The 19309-nt window shown below is 33.3% G+C and overlaps 1 protein-coding gene across 1 annotated transcript in view; it reads left to right on the top strand.

Moving 5' to 3' along the window:
- LOC143344968 (uncharacterized) overlaps positions 1 to 19309 on the top strand; it is a 202895-nt gene that overhangs the window by 125655 nt on the left and 57931 nt on the right. The window contains exon 4 of the mRNA XM_076771621.1: positions 6713 to 6754. Coding sequence (XP_076627736.1) covers positions 6713 to 6754 — 42 coding nt within the window. The remainder of the gene's footprint in view (positions 1 to 6712; positions 6755 to 19309) is intronic.

Raw genomic sequence — 19309 nt, 5'->3', positions numbered from 1 at the left:
GTTTCACTAAACAAAATTATGATTTCCTCTCTAACATGTAACAGTATCAGAAAAATATAAATTAATCGCAGTTGGCAAGTATATCTCACAGTTAAAATTTGCATTCAATTTCGAATGAAAAATGTGATTTGATTCGATAAAAATATATTTGTTTAACACTGAAAAAGAAAAATTTATTATGCAATAAATATTGCATTTCTTATGACGTTCGTTTTACTAAATAAAATTATGATTTCCTCTATAAAATGTAACAGTATCAGGAAAGTATAAATTAATCACAGTTTGCAAATATGTATATCTTACAGTTAAAATTTGAATTTAATTACGAATTAAAAATTTCATTTGATTCAATAAAAATATGTTTGTTTAACACTGTGTTGCAGCCGCGAAAAAGAAAAATGTAATAAATTTCTTATGATGTTCTTTTTACTAAACAAAATTATGATTTCATCTGTAAAATGTAACAATGTCAGGAAAGTATAAATTAATCGCAGTTGGCAAATATATCTCACAGTTAAAATGTGCATTCAATTTCGAATTAAAAATTTGATTTGATTCGATAGAAATATATTTGTTTAACACTGAAAAAGAATAATGAATAAATATTGCAATTCTTATGACGTTCGTTTCACTAAACAAAATTATGATTTCCTCTCTAACATGTAACAGTATCAGAAAAATATAAATTAATCTCAATGTACAAATATGTATATCTCACAGTTAAAATTTGCATTCAATTTCGAATTAAAAATTTGATTTGATCCGATAAAAATATATTTATTTAACACTGTGTTTCAGACGAGAAAAAGAAAAATGCAATAAATATTGCATTTCTTATGACGTTCGTTTCACTAAACAAAATTATGTTTTCGTCTGTAAATAGCAACAATATCAGGAAAGTATAAATTAATCACAATTAGTAAATATAATTTTCTGTATTTTTTTTTTCTTTTCTTATTATACATACAGATTTATGTACTTTAGAAAGTTCTTAAATTTTTACTTTGCATTCTTCGAGAAAGGGTAAAATTTATGTTATGATTCTTTTTGCGTGAATAGTACAAGTAGTATGTATTGTTGAGATAAAGAAAGATCAGACTCGGACTAAGAATAATGCGATACCATCAGTAAGGGGAACGTGGACAGTCGAGTAATTCTTGCTCAACAGTGGGCGAAGATTAATCGTGGGCTTTTCGAAAGCTGACTAAAACGTCTGACCTAGTACGATCAGCACTTCCTGTCGGAAATGATTCTTCTTTCTCCTTGCAATACATTCGTTACAAAAGTCAATTAAAATTAAACTGATTTGCACGTGTTTCTCCATAAAAAGAAAAATCGAAGGAAAACAAACCTTGATTATTATTCCTAAATAAAATTGTATATTTTTTAATACGTCAATTCAAGGTTCAGAATCTCGAAATAAATTGTTGGAATAATGTTTCGAAGTTCCAGACTCGAATAAAATTTATCACAGATGAAACTTAAAGGAGTATTGCTGTCTAGACTGTCATTGTTTCGACCTCTTTTGTGATTTTTTTTAATGGTAGGTAGGCTGTTTTGTACTGAGATTTTGTAGATATATTTTTTCATCTTATAAGTATGTACAGTATTCTTTTCATAAAAAAATGTTAAAAATTGTGGGAGTTATAACTTCTTGTTTAATGGCTCTGCAAAAGGTGCTCCACTGACTTTCACGATTCCAGCCAATCCGCTAATCTGAAACAAAGGGAGCTAAAGTATCTTCATTAGAAAGGGTGTAGTAATAGCAGGAAATAGGGAGAAGTAAAAATCTCCATAAATAAAGGAATGGCGGCACTTCAAGTTTCGAATTCCTATTTCTTAACCTTTCCTGTGTCTTTAGCATATTAAAAAAAATAGTAGAATTCAATGTTTTTTTAAATCTCTAATTTCAGCGATAATGGCGTGTCTACTGAATATTCTTTCCAAATTTGAGGTCAATTGATCTGCTAGATCTTAAAATATCATGGCAGCCAGTTTTAAAAAAAACGCATTTAAACAAGAACTTATAACTTTCACAATTTTTAATATTTTTGTACATACTTATAAAATGGATAAATATATCTGCAAAATCTCAGTGCAAAACGGTCTACCTATCATTAACAAAAAAAACCACAATACCCCCTTAACACAGAATAGTCTTCGTTAAAATTTATTTTTGGTGTTTTTATTACTTAACCATTTATTTACACTTTTTTACTTTATTTTAAAATGACCCCTCATCGATAGATAAAATTTATTTTTAGTGCTTACATTACTCAGCCATTTATACACATTTTTTAGTTTTATTTTAAAATGATCCCTCATCGATAGATCTCGAAGATCGAGGCGTTTAAATAAATGACTATGTTTCGTTTAATGGGGGCCGTCCTTGGCAAGAGAAAACTGGATCAAATTCGCAAGATATTATTTCTCAAGCGGCGTGGATCACGGGGAAGAGTATCGCGGGGAAAGAGGTACGTTTACGTGCTCGATTATCGTCGGTAGACTTCCGGGACGCGAATCGATTCTAGCGTCACTGACAGATCGATTATCGTCGGAAGATCGTACGTGCACAGCTTACGGATGTAATCGGATCGGTCGGATCGAATCGGAGCGAGTCGATCGTGTGGATCGAATTAGGTAGCGCTGGTCGCAAAGACACGTTCACAAAGGTCGAACCGAATCGAAAGATCGAAACTCGAACGGCGAGCAAACCTTATAGCTGTCGGGGCAATAAACCGAGACCAGAGTGTCCTATAAAAGTGAAAGAGTTTCGAGAAAACCCATAGGCTTTCAAAAGAAATAGATCGTAACTTCCGAAAGAGTAAAGAAAACTAAAGGACGAAACCGAACATAACCCAGAAACGCTCTCGTGCTTCGACTCTTTGAGGTTAGGTTGGGTGTATTCTTTAACCTCAGAAAGTTGATACATATGTATTTTAAATTAAATAAATTTCTTTAAAATCCTTTTATCAATTATTTAATCTACACAAGAATGGCAGTATTTCAAATACATACAGTTACAGAACAGGCACATATACTGATAAAAAATATATTAAGAATTTTTCAAGATAAATTCCCAAATTTACCAGTCATTTCCAAAACGACAAACCTGTTTGGCGATCTTCCGTCTCAACCTGAACAACAAACAAAAAACTGTTTTTCTCCAAATCCAACGGATTCAAAGTTATTTTATCTGCCTCATAAATATTTATTTCCTCTGCTCGACGATGGAAATTGCTTCCTTGGCTTTTTATTTTCTAAAATTCCCGAAATGGCGAACATCTCTCGTCGACGATCAGGTATTTTTGTTGCGGTCTCGAGGAACGAGAATAAAATAATGTAAAAAAATCTGACGCGAATTTTCCACCGAACTTTTTAATCTTCGTAAGCTCGAGCTTTCGCGTGCTCGTTCCTGTCCATCGATACGAGAATCGGCCATTGTGGAAGCTGCTCGATTTATTAATTACGACGAAGAACCGCGAAACGCATCGAAATCGTTTAAATTACGACACCCGGGGACCGTAGTGGCAATAATGATGATCGTAATATCGCGCGCTCTTCGAGGAGCACTCGATTAATTTAACCGTGGACTCGGGACATTAATTATCCTCGTCAACGGCCGATTAATTATGCTTGGTCTCTCCCCCGCAAACCGCGTGTACGTGCGTGCGGTAACGAGCAGCAGAGCGTTTGTTACCAGTCACGCTCGTTTCATAGGAAAACTCTCTCATCTGCCGTGGACGTGACACAGGAAAATTGTGGCTTCAGCATCAATTAGCTGGACATCAAAGAAATTTTCATAAAGAAGCTTAATTTTCTACCGATACACAGAGCCTCGATATAAATACCGATAGCAGTATATATTAATTAATTTCTCTCTAAATGCAATGTAACGTATTCCGAAGACGCATCAAAACTTCAATTTTAAAAACTAATTAAATATTTCCAGCAAAATAAATGTTAGAACTGTAATCGCGATTCTCAACTTTCAAATCAGCCGCCATCTTGCCACTTTACTTTGAGCCTCGAGAGATGGCGCTGAATGTGCGTCCAAATTAAAGCAGCGTCAGTAAGCTAAATATAATTGTTGTACGTTCGTGTGTGCTGCGTTTTTGTGCAATTACACATATATTTCATTGTGCCTTTAAGTTTAATAAATAAATTTAGTTCGTGTTTAGAACGTAAAGTGTCCGTTCCCTATGATTTTGCAAGCGTCATGGAATATTCATCGAGTGTACAAGCTACGGAAGAAGTTTCGTACAGCGAAAGGTTATGTCTTTGCTTCAATTTCTTCCTACGTTTAATTTCATCGTGACAGGTTTGTTCCGAACATGAACCAATCTCCGTGGTTTGCCATTGCACTATTTGATAATTAATTTCTGATAACAAGAGGTTAGGTTATACCGCGTGGATCTGTCTTCCGGAAGACTCGCACGGAACCGTTATAGTTTTTTAATTGTTCAGCTATAGGATTAATACGACTCTGATTAGCGATTGGTGACCCATGATATGAATTCGATGATTGGCAACCAGTGATTCATAACATAAGCACAGGCACCTTAAATAGATTCTAACCACACGCATCAATATCAATGTGGCTTTTGACTCTTGAAGCGGCTGATTGCTATGTTGACGATAAGTCAGAACAGTTTCTTCAAAGGACGCGCATAAATGTATTAAATATTTTATTCGTTCGAGTTTAAGTAATAATATTCCATGTGCACTATTATCTTTGTTCCTTTTATGGAAAACGATCGAAAACGTATACGTATGAATAGTTTTATAGTGTCGAATATTATACAGGGTGTTCGACCACATCTGGGAAAAATTTTAATGGGAGATTCTAGAGACCAAAATAAGACGAAAATCAAGAATATCAATTTCTTGATTGAAGCTTCATTAAAGAGTTATTAAAAAATTAAATTAAAAAATTTCAAATCATTCTGAAAAAATTATTTTTGGTTATAAGGGAGAATTACAATCATTTTTGGTGAGTAGACATACCTCCGAAAACCTACCTATTTTCTAGAAAAAAATTCGGAAAGGTGTGAAATTTTTCGACAAAATTAAGAAATTTCAAACTGTTCTGGAAAAATTATTTTTGTTTGCGGGGGTCAATTACAATCATTTTTGGTGAATAGACATACCTCCGAAATCCTACCCATTTTCTAGAAAAAAATTCGGAAAGGTGTGAAATTCTTCGACAAAATTAAAAAATTTCAAATCGTTCTGAAAAAATTATTTTTGGTTGCGAGGCACAATTACAATCATTTTTTGTGAATACACATATCCCTGAATTCCTACCCACTTTCGAGAAAAAAATTCGTGTAGGCACTGAAACTTTTAGACGAAATTAAAAAATTTCAACTCATACTAAAAAAATTATGTTTAGTTACAGGGGTTAATTACAATCATTTTTGGTCATTACACATACACCCGAAATCCTACGTATTTTCGGGAAAAAAATTCCTTATCGATAATATAATTTCTGGGCAGAAATCGTTCCTCGAAATTTCATGCGAATCTTTAAGACATCATAACTCCTGAACGGATTGGACGATTTTAATTTTCAAAAACGCAAACGACGCGTATTTAGATGAAGAATATGTAGAAATTGCAAAAATATTCAAAAAGTTGATCCTTGACCCCGTAAACTGAGAAAAACCCAATAAAAATGGTCCAATTTTCAACCGACCATAACTCCTACAATAGCGAATATATTTAAATGAAACTTTTTTCTGATGTAGAGCTCATGGGTACCTACAAAAAAGTATTAGACAACTTTTCTATAGGGCATCAAACAAAATTACTAAAAATCAAAAACTAATTTTCAAGAAAAATTGACAAGGGGGTAGCTGCCTAAATTTTTCGGCGAAAAGAAAGATTTCAAATAGGTCTAAAAAAATTATTTTTAGCTAGAGGGGTCAATTACAATCATTTTTGGTCATTAGACACACCCTCAAAATCCTACCCACTTTCGAGAAAAAAATTCAAAAAGGTGGACAGATTTTTTAACAAAATTAAAAAATTTCAAATGGTTCTGAGAAAATTATTTTCGATTAAGAGGGTCAATTACAATAATTTTTGGTGAGTAGACTTACCCCCGAAATCCTACCCACTTTCTAGAAAAAAATTCAGTACGAGCGGAACTTCAAACATTAATAACTTTTTAATGAAGCCTCCATTAACAAATTAGTATTTTTAATTTTCGTCTTATTTTGGCCTGTAAAATCTCCCATTAAAATTTTTTCCAGGGTTGGTCGAACACCCTGTATGAGATCTGCGAAATTTAGAAGTTGTTTCATTTAAAAATATTAATTTCAAACACTGTGCTTTTGAAATTGCATGGTTCGTCTACATAAATAATTATTTAAACTATAATATAGCTATCAGGAATTTCAACCCTTTTGTTCTGCATAAAAAACTATTTTTTTTCTTGATATACCAGAGACAAATTTAATATAAATGATATGATAAAATTAAAGTGTGTTTTTAAATTATATTTAGTTTTCAAATGTTACTGTGTTTGTTTCGATATTTTATTAAAATAATAAAACTTTCAAACTTTGAAGTAGGCAAACCGTGCACGATTCACAGGCGTACTAATTAAATATCAGCGAATCCAAAAGGATCTTTAGATCATTTTGGAACTTTCCAAAAGAAAAACGAAAACGATTAGTAATAAATTTGTATCTTTCCTTGGACGCAGCTGTTCGCCGGGACCGCCTGTATGTTCAAGTCTCACAACAAGGTTTGTGCTCTTTCTGTCTTCAAGTGTTGTCTATGTATTTCTAATACGCTGTCGTCTTCGCATTTTGGCCATGCATTTGTATCTGTGTAATGCACATATTTTCTGTAATGATTGTCGCACCGATGCTTACGCAAAAAAAAAATTTGAAACAGTTTCAGAATAATTTAAAAAAATTATTTTTAAAACGCAAAATATCTGCTAAGAAAATTGTCTAAGAGAATTACTATACAATTCTACTATTTTTAGTAGCGTTACAAATATTTCTATTCGTCGAATTTTACTTTCATTAATTTTTATTTCGCACAAATGACAAATTTCTAAGAAAATTGTCAAAGAGATTTCCACATCTACAAATTATAATTACTATACAATTCTACTATTTTTAATAGCATTATAAATAATTCTGTCTAATTCTAATTTTACTTCTATTAATTTTTATTTTGCCAGGGCTTGTACATGTTTGCCTGTAGTGTTGGAAAATTGCAAATATTTATACAGCGTGTCCAGCCACCCTTGGGATAAATTTTAATGGGAGATTCTAGAGGGTAAAATAAGACGAAAATCAAGAATACAAATATTTTGATGGAGGCTTCGTTAAAAAGTTATTAATGTTTAAAGTTCCGCCTGTGAAACGGTGTATCTGCATACGCGCCACTGTCACGCGCACGCAGCTGCTCGCAGGTTGCTGTTCTACAAGCGGAACTTTAAACATTAATATCTTTTTAACGAAGCTTCAATCAAGAAATTGTTATTCTTGATTTTCGTCTTATTTTTGCCTCCAGAATCTCCCACTAAAATCTTCCCCAGAGGTGGTCGAGCACCCTGTATAATTCGCAGCATTGTAATTTCAATGTTATTTATTTTGTCTCATTTGAAAACACAAAGAGAGTGCATCGTAGCCAACGCAAGTTTTAAATATTATAAAATTCACCCTTAAAGAATTTTAAAAACTTAACAAATAATAATCACACGCTGTTCCATTCAAGGTTTTTCATAATTTTTTGAAAAAACTTCTATTTATAGTCTGCGACTTTCGTGCATCGAGAAAAAATTCTTAAATTCTTACCGTGAAACATTTTTTAGCAAAGTAAGTCGAACAAGATAATTGCAGCGCGTTGGTTCGCGCCCGTGGACGATTTTTCTTGGCTCCGAGGGGCAAGTTCGTCCAGCCTTTGCTTTGATATCAGCAAATTTACGGTTCAGAGGGTCGTGACTAATTGTTTCCTCGGCCCGTCGGGTCGCGAAACGAAAGAGGATGGACGAAATCGGAAGGATTGAATTACTCGAGGAGACGGCATCTGCGTCTGACCAGGTCGTTTCCTCGGCTGGCTTCCGGATGATGTTGCTTCTCCGAATTCGCCCAGACGGTTAGACAACGCTCTTCCCCCTCCACGGTTCCGCGTTTCCGCGTAATGCAATTTCATTCGCGACGAGTCTTTGCTGTTCTTCGTCCTCGCGTTTCTCACTCGCGCGAGCCTGCACCGTTCGTTTGGCGTATTGTTTGGTTTCCACGCACGTAGTTTGTTCGGTCGTTCAGCTGTCCATGATGCTTTGTGTCTGCCCGTGCACCCGGTATTTCACAGTGTTTGCGGACTGTTCTATTTGGAAAACTTGCTTCTGTTTCTCCCGTTCCGATAGTGTTCCGCCCTGGAATTTTATTGTCCAAGCCACACGGTGGTTCTTAACCCTTTCATACACCGTCAGTTGTGGCACAGTCTGGAGAATAAAAAAGCACCAAATGTTCTGAGAAATTATGACTAATAAATACTCTACTGTTACTCTTGCCATTTAGCTCGAATTTTCATTTCAAAAACATTTTTCAATGAAGCAATAAAACTGCATTTTATAAATAAAATTCTTGTGATATAAAATAATGAGTTACTTGGAATATTATTTTATATTAAAGATCTATTTCAGTCAATAATTTCAACTGCCATTAATTCTTTTTAATTTGATGAAAATTGGTTCGTCTATTTTGATATTTAGAATTATTTTAACGCTTATTTGCACTCCAGGAATAAATATAAAAATTACACATGGTGCATTCAGAATTTCTATCATTGTGTGGTACATTTAAATTTGTTACGTTAAAATTTAACCTAATTCAAATCACGGTGGTTCTTAACCCTTTCACACACCGCCGCTCGTGGCACAGTCTAGAGAATAAAAAAGCATCAAATGTTCAGAGAAATTATGACTAATAAATACTCTACTGTTACTCTTGCCATTTAGCTCGATTTTTTATTTCAAAAACATTTTTCAATGAAGCAACGAAACTGCATTTTATAAATAAAATTCTTGTGATATAAAATAATGAGTTACTTGGAATATTATTTTATATTAAAGATTTATTTCAGTCAATAATTTCAACTTCCATTAATTCTTTTTAATTTGATGAAAATTGGTTCGTCTATTTTGATATTTAGAATTATTTTAACACTTATTTGCACTCCAGGAATAAATATAAAAATTACACATGGTGCATGCAGAATCACTATCATTATGTGGAACATTTAAATTTGTTACATTAAAATTTAACCTAATTCAAATCACGGTGGTTCTTAACCTTTTCACACACCGTCACTTGTGACTCAGTCTGAAGAATAAAAAAGCATCAAATGATCTGAGAAATTATGACTAATAAATACTCTACTGTTACTCTTGCCATCGAGCTCGATTTTTCATTTCAAAGAAGCAACAAAACTGCATTTTATAAATAAAATTCTTGTGATATAAAATAACGAGTTACTTGGAATATTATTTTATATCAAAGAGTTATTTTTAATTCGGGAAAAATTGGTCTATTTTGATATTCAGAATTACTTTAACAATTATTTTCACTCTAGGAATAAATATAAAAATTACACTGGTGCATGTTGAATTGCTATCATTACAAGGTACATTTAAATTTGTTGAGTTAAAATTTATTCGAAGAATAATCACCATAGAATTAAAAAAAGGAATAGTTTCGAAATAAGTAAATATCTCAAAATTCTTGTGATATAAAGTAACGTGTTACTTGGAACATTAATTTATATTAGAGATTTATTTCAGTTAATAATTCCAACTTTCATTAATGCTTTTTAATTTAGGGAAAATTGGTTCGTCTACTTTGATATTCAGAATTACTTTAACAATTATTTGCACTTCAGGAATAAATATAAAAATTACACTGGTGCATATAGAATTGCTATCATTATTTGGTACATTTAAATTTGTTCAATTAAAATTTATTCAAAGAATAATCACCATAGAATTAAAAAAAAAGAATACTATTGAAATAACTAAATATCTTAAAGTTCTTGTAATACAAAGTAACGTGTTACTTAGAATATTACTTTATATTAAAGATTTATTTCTAATTTGGGAAAAATTGATCTATTTTGATATTCAGAATTACTTTAACAATTATTTACACTCCATAATAAATATAAAAATTACACAGTTACATGAAGAATTACCATCATTATTTGGTACATTTAAATTTGTTGAATTAAAATTTATTCAAAGAATGCTCACCTTAAAATAAAAAAGAAGTATTAAACTAAATATCAAGTGGTCTCCGGAGGAACGAATTTCCAAAAGCAACCATTGTAAGTAGACGGTGTTGGGTATTTAACAAAATAACAAGACTAATCGACGACGTCGTAATTAAACAAAAACGTTGATCTACGTTGAAATACCTAAACGTGCACGGTGGCCTCTCACGGTTGATCGCCGTGCAGTAATTACGGCCACGATTTCGTCGACAATGGAGACGATTTCGCGTTGGAGATTTTCGTCGGATTGGACGGGAACTGCGAGGCGCGCGGCGACGCGAAACGACGAAAAGCGACGAAAAGGCGGTACGCGCGCAAAGCGGAATTAGTGTCGAGGCGTAATTGCGTTAATGGAACACCCCGATGGCAAACGGGGTCACGTATTCTCGGCGGGAATCGTACGAAAAGAATGCAAATACTAATTGGCGGGAGCCATAGATTGTTGCACGGCGATGTTCGCGGCCAATACGGGATCATGTAATTGGACGCGTTCGTTCGCGGCAGTCTGATAATTGCAGTTAACGCGGTAACTGCAATTGCAGTCGCGACTCGTTCAACCGCGATCGATCGACAACGCTGACTTCTTTAATCGGTCATGGCGAAAATCGAGTTTGCAAAAATCATTCGTTTTTTTTACCTAACGCGTTACGTACACTTACACTTTGTGGGGCGAAATTGTAACACACTTGTAATCAGCTATAAATTAATTTCAAAGTGACAATTCATTTCGTTTTTCGAGTTCTTAATAAAGTATATTGTTTGTGTTTTATTTAGCCTCGGTTATGAAATGAATTTTATTGAAAAATATCCGATATAAAATTGTACGATGTTTCCTATATTACGCAATATTTTTCATTGCAATATTTCGAACGACCAGAGTATAATTATATAGTTATAAAATTGGTGTAATTATTTATTTTTGTACCTTAACCGATTGTATATAAATTAATTGCAAACTGACAATTCTTTCCGTTTTTCGAGTTCCTAGTACAGTATATTTTTTGTGTTTTATTTAGCATCGGTTATGAAATGAATTTTATTGAAAATATTTAATATAAAATTGTACGATGTTTTCTATATTATGCAATATTTTTCATTGCTATTTTTTGAACGACCAGAGTATAATTAGATAGTTACAAAATTGGTGTAATCATTTCTTTTTGTAGCTTAACCGATTGTATATAAATTAATTGCAAACTGACAATTCTTTCCGTTTTTCGAGTTCCTAATAAAGTATATTGTTTGTGTTTTATTTAGCATCGGTTATGAAATTAATTTTATTGAAAAATATCCGATATAAAATTGTACGATATTTCCTATATTATGCAATATTTTTCATTGCAATATTTCGAACGACCAGAGTATAATTGTATAGTTATGAAATTAGTGAAAATAGTATATAAATTAATTTCACAGTGACAATTCTTTTAGTTTTTCGAGTTCTTAATAAAGTATATTGTTTGTATTTTATTTAGCCTCGGTTATGAAATGAATTTTATTAAAAAATATCCGATATAAAATTGTACGATGTTTCCTATATTACGCAATATTTTTCATTGCAATTTTTTGAACGACCAGAGTATAATTAGATAGTTATAAAATTGGTGTAATCATTTCTTTTTGTAGCTTAACCGATTGTATATAAATTAATTGCAAACTGACAATTCTTTCCGTTTTCCGAGTTCTTAATAAAGTATATTGTTTGTGTTTTATTTAGGCTCGGTTATGAAATGAATTTTATTGAAAAATATCCGATATAAAATTGTACGATGTTTCCTATATTATGCAATATTTTTCATTGCAATATTTCGAACGACCAGAGTATAATTGTATAGTTATGAAATTAGTGAAAATAGTATATAAATTAATTTCACAGTGACAATTCTTTTAGTTTTTCGAGTTCCTAATAAAGTATATTGTTTGTGTTTTATTTAGCCTCGGTTATGAAATAAATTTTATTGAAAAATATCCGATATAAAATGGTACGATATTTCCTATATTATGCAATATTTTTCATTGCAATATTTCGAACGACCAGAGTATAATTCTATAGTTATGAAATTAGTGAAAATAGTATATAAATTAATTTCACAGTGACAATTCTTTTAGTTTTTCGAGTTCTTAATAAAGTATATTGTTTGTATTTTATTTAGCCTCGGTTATGAAATGAATTTTATTAAAAAATATCCGATATAAAATTGTACGATGTTTCCTATATTACGCAATATTTTTCATTGCAATTTTTTGAACGACCAGAGTATAATTAGATAGTTATAAAATTGGTGTAATCATTTCTTTTTGTAGCTTAACCGATTGTATATAAATTAATTGCAAACTGACAATTCTTTCCGTTTTTCGAGTTCCTAATAAAGTATATTGTTTGTGTTTTATTTAGCCTCGGTTATGAAATGAATTTTATTGAAAATATTTAATATAAAATTGTACGATGTTTCCTATATTATGCAATATTTTAAACGACCAAAGTATAATTGTATAGTTATAAAATTGGTGTAATCATTTATTTTTGTAGCTTAACCGATTGTATATAAATTAATTGCAAACTGACAATTCTTTCCGTTTTTCGAGTTCCTAATAAAGTATATTGTTTGTGTTTTATTTAGCCTCGGTTATAAAATGAATTTTATTGAAAAATATCCGATATAAAATTGTACGATGTTTCCTATATTATGCAATATTTTTTATTGCAATATTTTAAACGACCAAAGTATAATTGTATAGTTATAAAATTGGTGTAATCATTTATTTTTGTAGGTTACCCGATTGTATATAAATTAATTTCAAATTGACAATTCTTTTCGTTCCTCGAGCCTTTAATAAAGAATTTTATTGAAGATTATTCGATATAAAGTTGTACGATATTTCCTATATTACGCAATATTTTTCATTGCAATTTTTTGAACGACCAGAGTATATAATTATACAGTTATAAAATTAGAAAAATATATTTGAATCTCAGTGTACATTTTATATTGATGACAAAATAGTTGAGTGGTAGTTATGTATGGAGATTTTTCAATAAATTTTTATTTTATAGCTTTCTATTTATAAAGTTTGCAATCTTTACAATAGGATATTTTTCTCACCTCCGGTAGTAAAGTGTTTCTCGTTCGTTTAACCACCTTTAACGACCCATTGTTAAATTGTCTACTTCTTTTTCCCCCAATCAGCGGCACGACGGATCCGAGCAAATTTTATTTCCAACTAACGAATACAAATTTTATATTTATTCATGAACTTCCGGTTTGCGTTTCATTAGTCAATTAGAATCCATTAACGGATGTTTTAGACCGAATATATTCCAGGCGAGCGCGGAAGCTAGTAAACGAGCGAATCTAAATTTGTATACAGCGAATACAACTTGTCCAACTCTACTGGAAAATATCACTAATATTAATATACATTTACTCAAATGTTCCTACACTATAATGGCGATTCCCTCTATGGATAAGAAGAAACTTTATTTTTTATAAATTATTTCTATATTTAGTGTTACCCATTGTTTATTACACACAATTTTTGTTGTTTATTATTTACAAAGTATTTTTTTTCTTGTTGTTTCATTTAATATTAACATGTGCATTTATTACAAATCCGATAATAATATACAAACCAACAACAATATGTGTTTTTTTTTCTCAAGCGGTCACCCATCCTAGTAGTGACCGCGCCCAATGCAGCTGCACTTCTCTAATCAGATGAGAATCAACGCTTCCAACATACCACAACCATTGACAAATTATATTTTTAATTTACACCCTTATATATTTCAACGTATGCAAAATTAGATTTATACCAATTTCAAAACTAGGATGCAAGCTTCTTTTTATTTATATTAAATCACCATTATAGTCTACGAATACGAGTAACTGTATCATGAATCGTTCTGTCTGGTCAGTGGTTCTCCGTGAAAATAGCCGAGTAATATTCAGGAATTATTTGACGAAAAAATAGTAACATCGTCGAATTTTCGCGAGTACGGAAACTCGATGATTTTTCCCGAATAAAACGGGTATAAATGTTTTCGTTGAAATATGAAATGTGTATCGATTCTGTTTGGCGCCACGTACTCGATACCAGATTGCGATTCGCGGTATGGTTATCGATAGTATCGATTCGATATCGTTTCCATCGCTAATTACGGGCGTCATTTGTTCCTGCGAATTTTGCCATTTTCAGGATCGCCGTTCGCAAAGTGCAACAGATGGACAGGAAAAACGGGAATACAACCTCGCGTTCATAGATTTTTCATTTATATTCCGACTCGACGATAATTGGATTTGAATAATTTGACGATTGAATGGTACCGTTGGAATTTAGAGGCAATGAAATTGTTCGTCGTTCGCGTGTCAGCATTTTTTTTGTCCGGGGAATTGGAATCGTAACTGTGAAACGGATTATCCTTTGAAAATGTAGTCGAAATTACAAAGAAACGAGGCACACCCTCGCGGAATTTTTTTAGTTGTACTGCGATTCGTCAGGAATATCGTGGTTCGTTAAATTGAACGCGAAATTGAAATTAGTCGGCGTTCTTAATGGTGATTCGAAGAATATTTCTAAATCTATACAGGTTGTACGGCCACCCCTGGGAAAAACTTTAATGGGGGATTCTAGAGGCCAAAATAAGACGAAAATCAAGAATACCAATTTGTTGATGGAGGCTTCGTTAAAAAGTTATTAACAATTAAATTCCAAAAATTTCAAATCGTTCTAGAAAAATTATTTTTGATTGCAGAGGTCAATTATAAGCATTTTTGGTGAATAGACATATCTCTGAAATCCTACCCACTTTCGAGAAAAAAAATCGAGTAGGTGTTTTTTGGCAGAAAACAAATTTTTCAAATCGTTTAAAAAAAAATTATTTTCGGTTGCAAGAGTCGATCGCAATCATTTTTGGTCATACCCCCGAAATCCTACGCGCTTTCGAGAAAAAAATTCGGAAAGATGGACAAATTTTTCGACGAAAAAAAATTTTTTCAAATCGTTCTAGAAAAATTATTTTCGTTTGCAGGGGCCAATTACAATCATTTTTGGTGAATAGACATACTCCCGAAATCCTACGCCTTATTAAGAAAAAAATTCCTTACCGAAAATCAAACCTGAGGCCAGAAATCCTTCCTCAAAATTTCATGCTAATCTTTAAAACACCATAACTTTTGAATGGATTGGACGATTTTAATGTTCAAAAAGCCAAACGCCGCGTATTTTAGTGTAGAATATGTAGCAATGATAAAAATATTCGAATAGTTGATCCTTGACCCTGTAAACTGAGAAAAACCCACTAAAAATGGTCCAATTCCCAAACAGCCATAACTTCTACAATAATGAATATATTTCAATGAAACTTTTTTCTGAGGTAGAGCTCATGAGTACCTACAAAAAAGTATTAGACAACTTTTCTGTAGGGCGTCAAACAAAATTACTAAAAATGAAAAAGGAATTTTTAAGCAAAATCGACAGGGGGTAGGTGCCTAAATTTTTCGGCGAAAAAAAAAATTTCAAATCGTTCTAAAAAAAATATTTTTGGCTGTAGGGGTCAATTACAATCATTTTTGGTGAAAAGCCATATCCCCGAAAACCTACTCATTTTCTAGAAAAAAATTCGAGAAGGTGTGAAATTTTGCAACGAAAAAAAAAATTTCAAATCGTTTTGGAAAAATTATTTTCGATTGTGGGGGTCAATTACAATCATTATTGGTGAATAGATATACCCCCGAAATCTTGCGCATTTTCGAGAAAAAAATTCAGTACAGGCAGAACTTTGAACGTTAATAACTTTTTAACGAAGCCTCCACCAACAAATTAGTATTCTTGATTTTCGTCATATTGTGGCCTCTAGAATCCCCCATTAAAATTTTTCCCAGTGGTGGCCGAACACCCTGTATAATAATAGGTTAATTTAAATTGTAATGTGACAAACAATCGACGTTCAGAAGATTGGAGGAAAGACAGAAAGATCTAAGATTTGTATAAATGTAAAAGTTTTAATATTTATTCTGACTTAACAATAATGTCGAAATTTCAAGAGTCCTCTTGTTTCGTAGCACCGTTAATAATGTTTGTTGAATGTACTCGAGTGCATTATCGTTCCAATCAGACCTCGTTCCGTCCAAGTAAGACCTCTTTCGAGAAATGGTGCACTTTTTAAGCAAGAGATGATTCGACAACGATGACGACGTCAAACTGAACGAAGTTTTTTGCACTTAAAGAACCAGCATGGTATCGCTGAGGGATACAATTGCTTTCAGAACGATGGCAGAAGACCGTAGATCATCGCGAGGGAAGGAAAAAAACAATTTCGATGCGTTTCGACTCTCAATGTTGGTCCTCTGCAAAAGTTTAATTTGGAAGCAACCAATAGACAATCTTACGAACAACATTATATTTGTATTACTTAAAATATCTCTGATTCCTACTTATTTATATATAAAAACGAAACAATGACTGAAGAATTTTTGTACTGTCTCTTAAAGTTGGAACTCTTGTTTAAATTTTTAATTAAAAATGAAACTTTGGTTCTCCTTGTTTCTTAGTCCCACAATTTTTTAATGATTCTGAACGTTTGAAAATGTGTATGAAATGTACGTGAAACATGGGATGGGAAATATTCTATATATATTTACGATTGAAGTTTGCAAAACTACTGAAATCGTTCGTCCACCAGCATCGATCATGGCGGCAAACAGCCACCGCAGTCTGTCGCGAATAATTCGCTCGGTCAGTTGCAAAATGTGTCCGTTTCGTCGATTGAGCGGGCAGAAATTCGTTTGGGACGATGATTGGCAAATAATGGCTAGCAATGCGGGCAGTCGAGCGCGCGAAACAAATCGAAATTAATAATTCCCCCTCTGCCCTCATCGTTCCGACAATTCGTTCGTCTTTTCTGTTTCGACGCTCTTCAGACCGCTACGGATATTATTATAAATTCAACTCTATTTCTACCGACTTTAAACAACAACATTAACGAACAATATATGGGAGACTAAGCTCTAGAAATATTCCTAATTAGATTTCCAAATTTTGTCAGCAATAGAAACTAGTAAATTTATGATAACTATTTAATTATGTGTCTTCTGAAACTTCTTTGGGTGCATAGAGTCAAAATAAATGTTAAAATAAACATAGAAGACAACATAAATAATAATAGCTGATATGGCCATCGGATAGGGGATGAAATGCCCTTTAAAACGAGCGTTTGTACGAGTCGATAGCGTAATTAGTTCCGGAGATATAGCGATTTTAGTTTCAAGTCGATGCGGTGGTTAGTTACGGAGATATAGGGCTTCGAAGTTTGTTTACGTTTTAGTGTTTACGTCGCGAGGTCATTCACCTCACGTGATCGTAGTACGTCACTCGGTAACGACTCACGTGCGTAGAGAGAGAGAGATCCGACGCGTGAGACGGAGACAGAGATACTCGAATTAAGAAAATTACCCCTTTACATAAATTACGATATCTCGAAAACGGAAAGTCGGATCGACAAAAACCAAAAATCACTTTAAAGGGGAAGCCTTGCAGCTTCTAACAGTGGGTTAATTATTGATAAAACACTAGTACTTTCGGAACTGCACGCGTCTGAAATTTTAGTACTAATTTCAGAATATCTGACGTCAAGATTTCTCATTCATATTTCTTTTACTTTGAAGAATAATTAAAAAAATTATTTACAGAACACTTGAATAGTATTATAAATACAATTCTATTTTAACTAACAATAAATGTTAACGAACACCATATGGCGGTCTCTATACTAAAAATATATGCATAATTAAATTTTCAAATTTTATCAGTTTACAATCTATTCAATTGTGAGATTTCTCGATCATATTTTTCTCTGTTTGAAAAACAATTAGAATATTAATATAAATATTAACAAACACCATATGGCGGTCTTTATACCAGAAATATACATGATTAAATTTTCAAATTTTGTCAGTTTACAATCTATTTAATTGCAAGATTTCTCGATCATATTTTTCTCATTTTGAAGAACAATAGCGAATATTATTCGACTCGAAATTAATATTACCATCGCGTTTATAAAACTCGATGGTTCGAAAGACCGATAACGGGGACGAAAGTGCTAAATCGAACGTCAACGTAGATCCCATTTACGGCGCATGGACGACTGGCGAAGAAATTTAAAGAACAGTTGTATGAAATCGGTAAGAAGACGTGAAATCAATTTCAGATAAATGTCCCGTTGCATCGAGGCGTGCAATTTCTCAAGACGAGTCCACGCGAGTCCTCCGGAGCATTCGGGCGTTCGCTCGTAATTCTCAAAAGCGTTAAAAGGAGAAACGAGAGAATGAAATCCGAGTGTCTCCGTTCCTTGGGATTTCACGAGGCCCCGTGGCGATGGTGCACACCGCGTTCAACGAGTTCTAATTAGTGACGTCAGCGTGTCGTCAGGTCAATCTACGGTATTTTAAGATGAACCAACAGAGACACCAGTCGTCGTCCAGCTTCCTTCGTGGCCGGAGATGGGGAAAATTCTTCTAAAAATTTCACTCTATAAAAAATCAAACGTTATCATTCGAACGAAAGTAAAAATTTTTCGCTCTACGATGCGATAGCGTTTCGCCGTGATTTCTCAGAGTCGAGTGGAGGGGATACTTTTGAAAAATTTATCCGATCCAGTACGATTTGAGACTTAGTTTCGTTCCGTTGTTCGTCGTTCGAATGAAATTTCGACCATCTCCGTTCCGTGCGGCGCCACACGTTCTCTTCGCGGCGATCCTCGGTTTCTCGATTAGGATCGCGTCGATCCGGAGAACCGGTCTCGCGATTCGATGCCATCGAATGATTCCGACGCGATTAATTAGACGCGGTCGTCTCGTTAGCCTGCCACGGTGAAATGGACGTAATTCGGGGTTACGTGAGTGTCGCGACGATGGCTCGCTTTATGATTTTCGCCATTTCGCGAGGAATTGCAACCCCAACGATCCGCGCATATTTCCTCCCCAACGCACAGTGTGTCGCGTAAATTCGGAACAAA

The sequence above is a fragment of the Colletes latitarsis genome, chromosome 8, assembly GCF_051014445.1.
Source record: "Colletes latitarsis isolate SP2378_abdomen chromosome 8, iyColLati1, whole genome shotgun sequence".
NCBI classification, from domain to species: Eukaryota; Metazoa; Arthropoda; class Insecta; order Hymenoptera; family Colletidae; genus Colletes; species Colletes latitarsis.
Note: the sequence above shows the minus strand (reverse complement) of the source record. Positions and strands in the feature narration are given on the sequence as shown.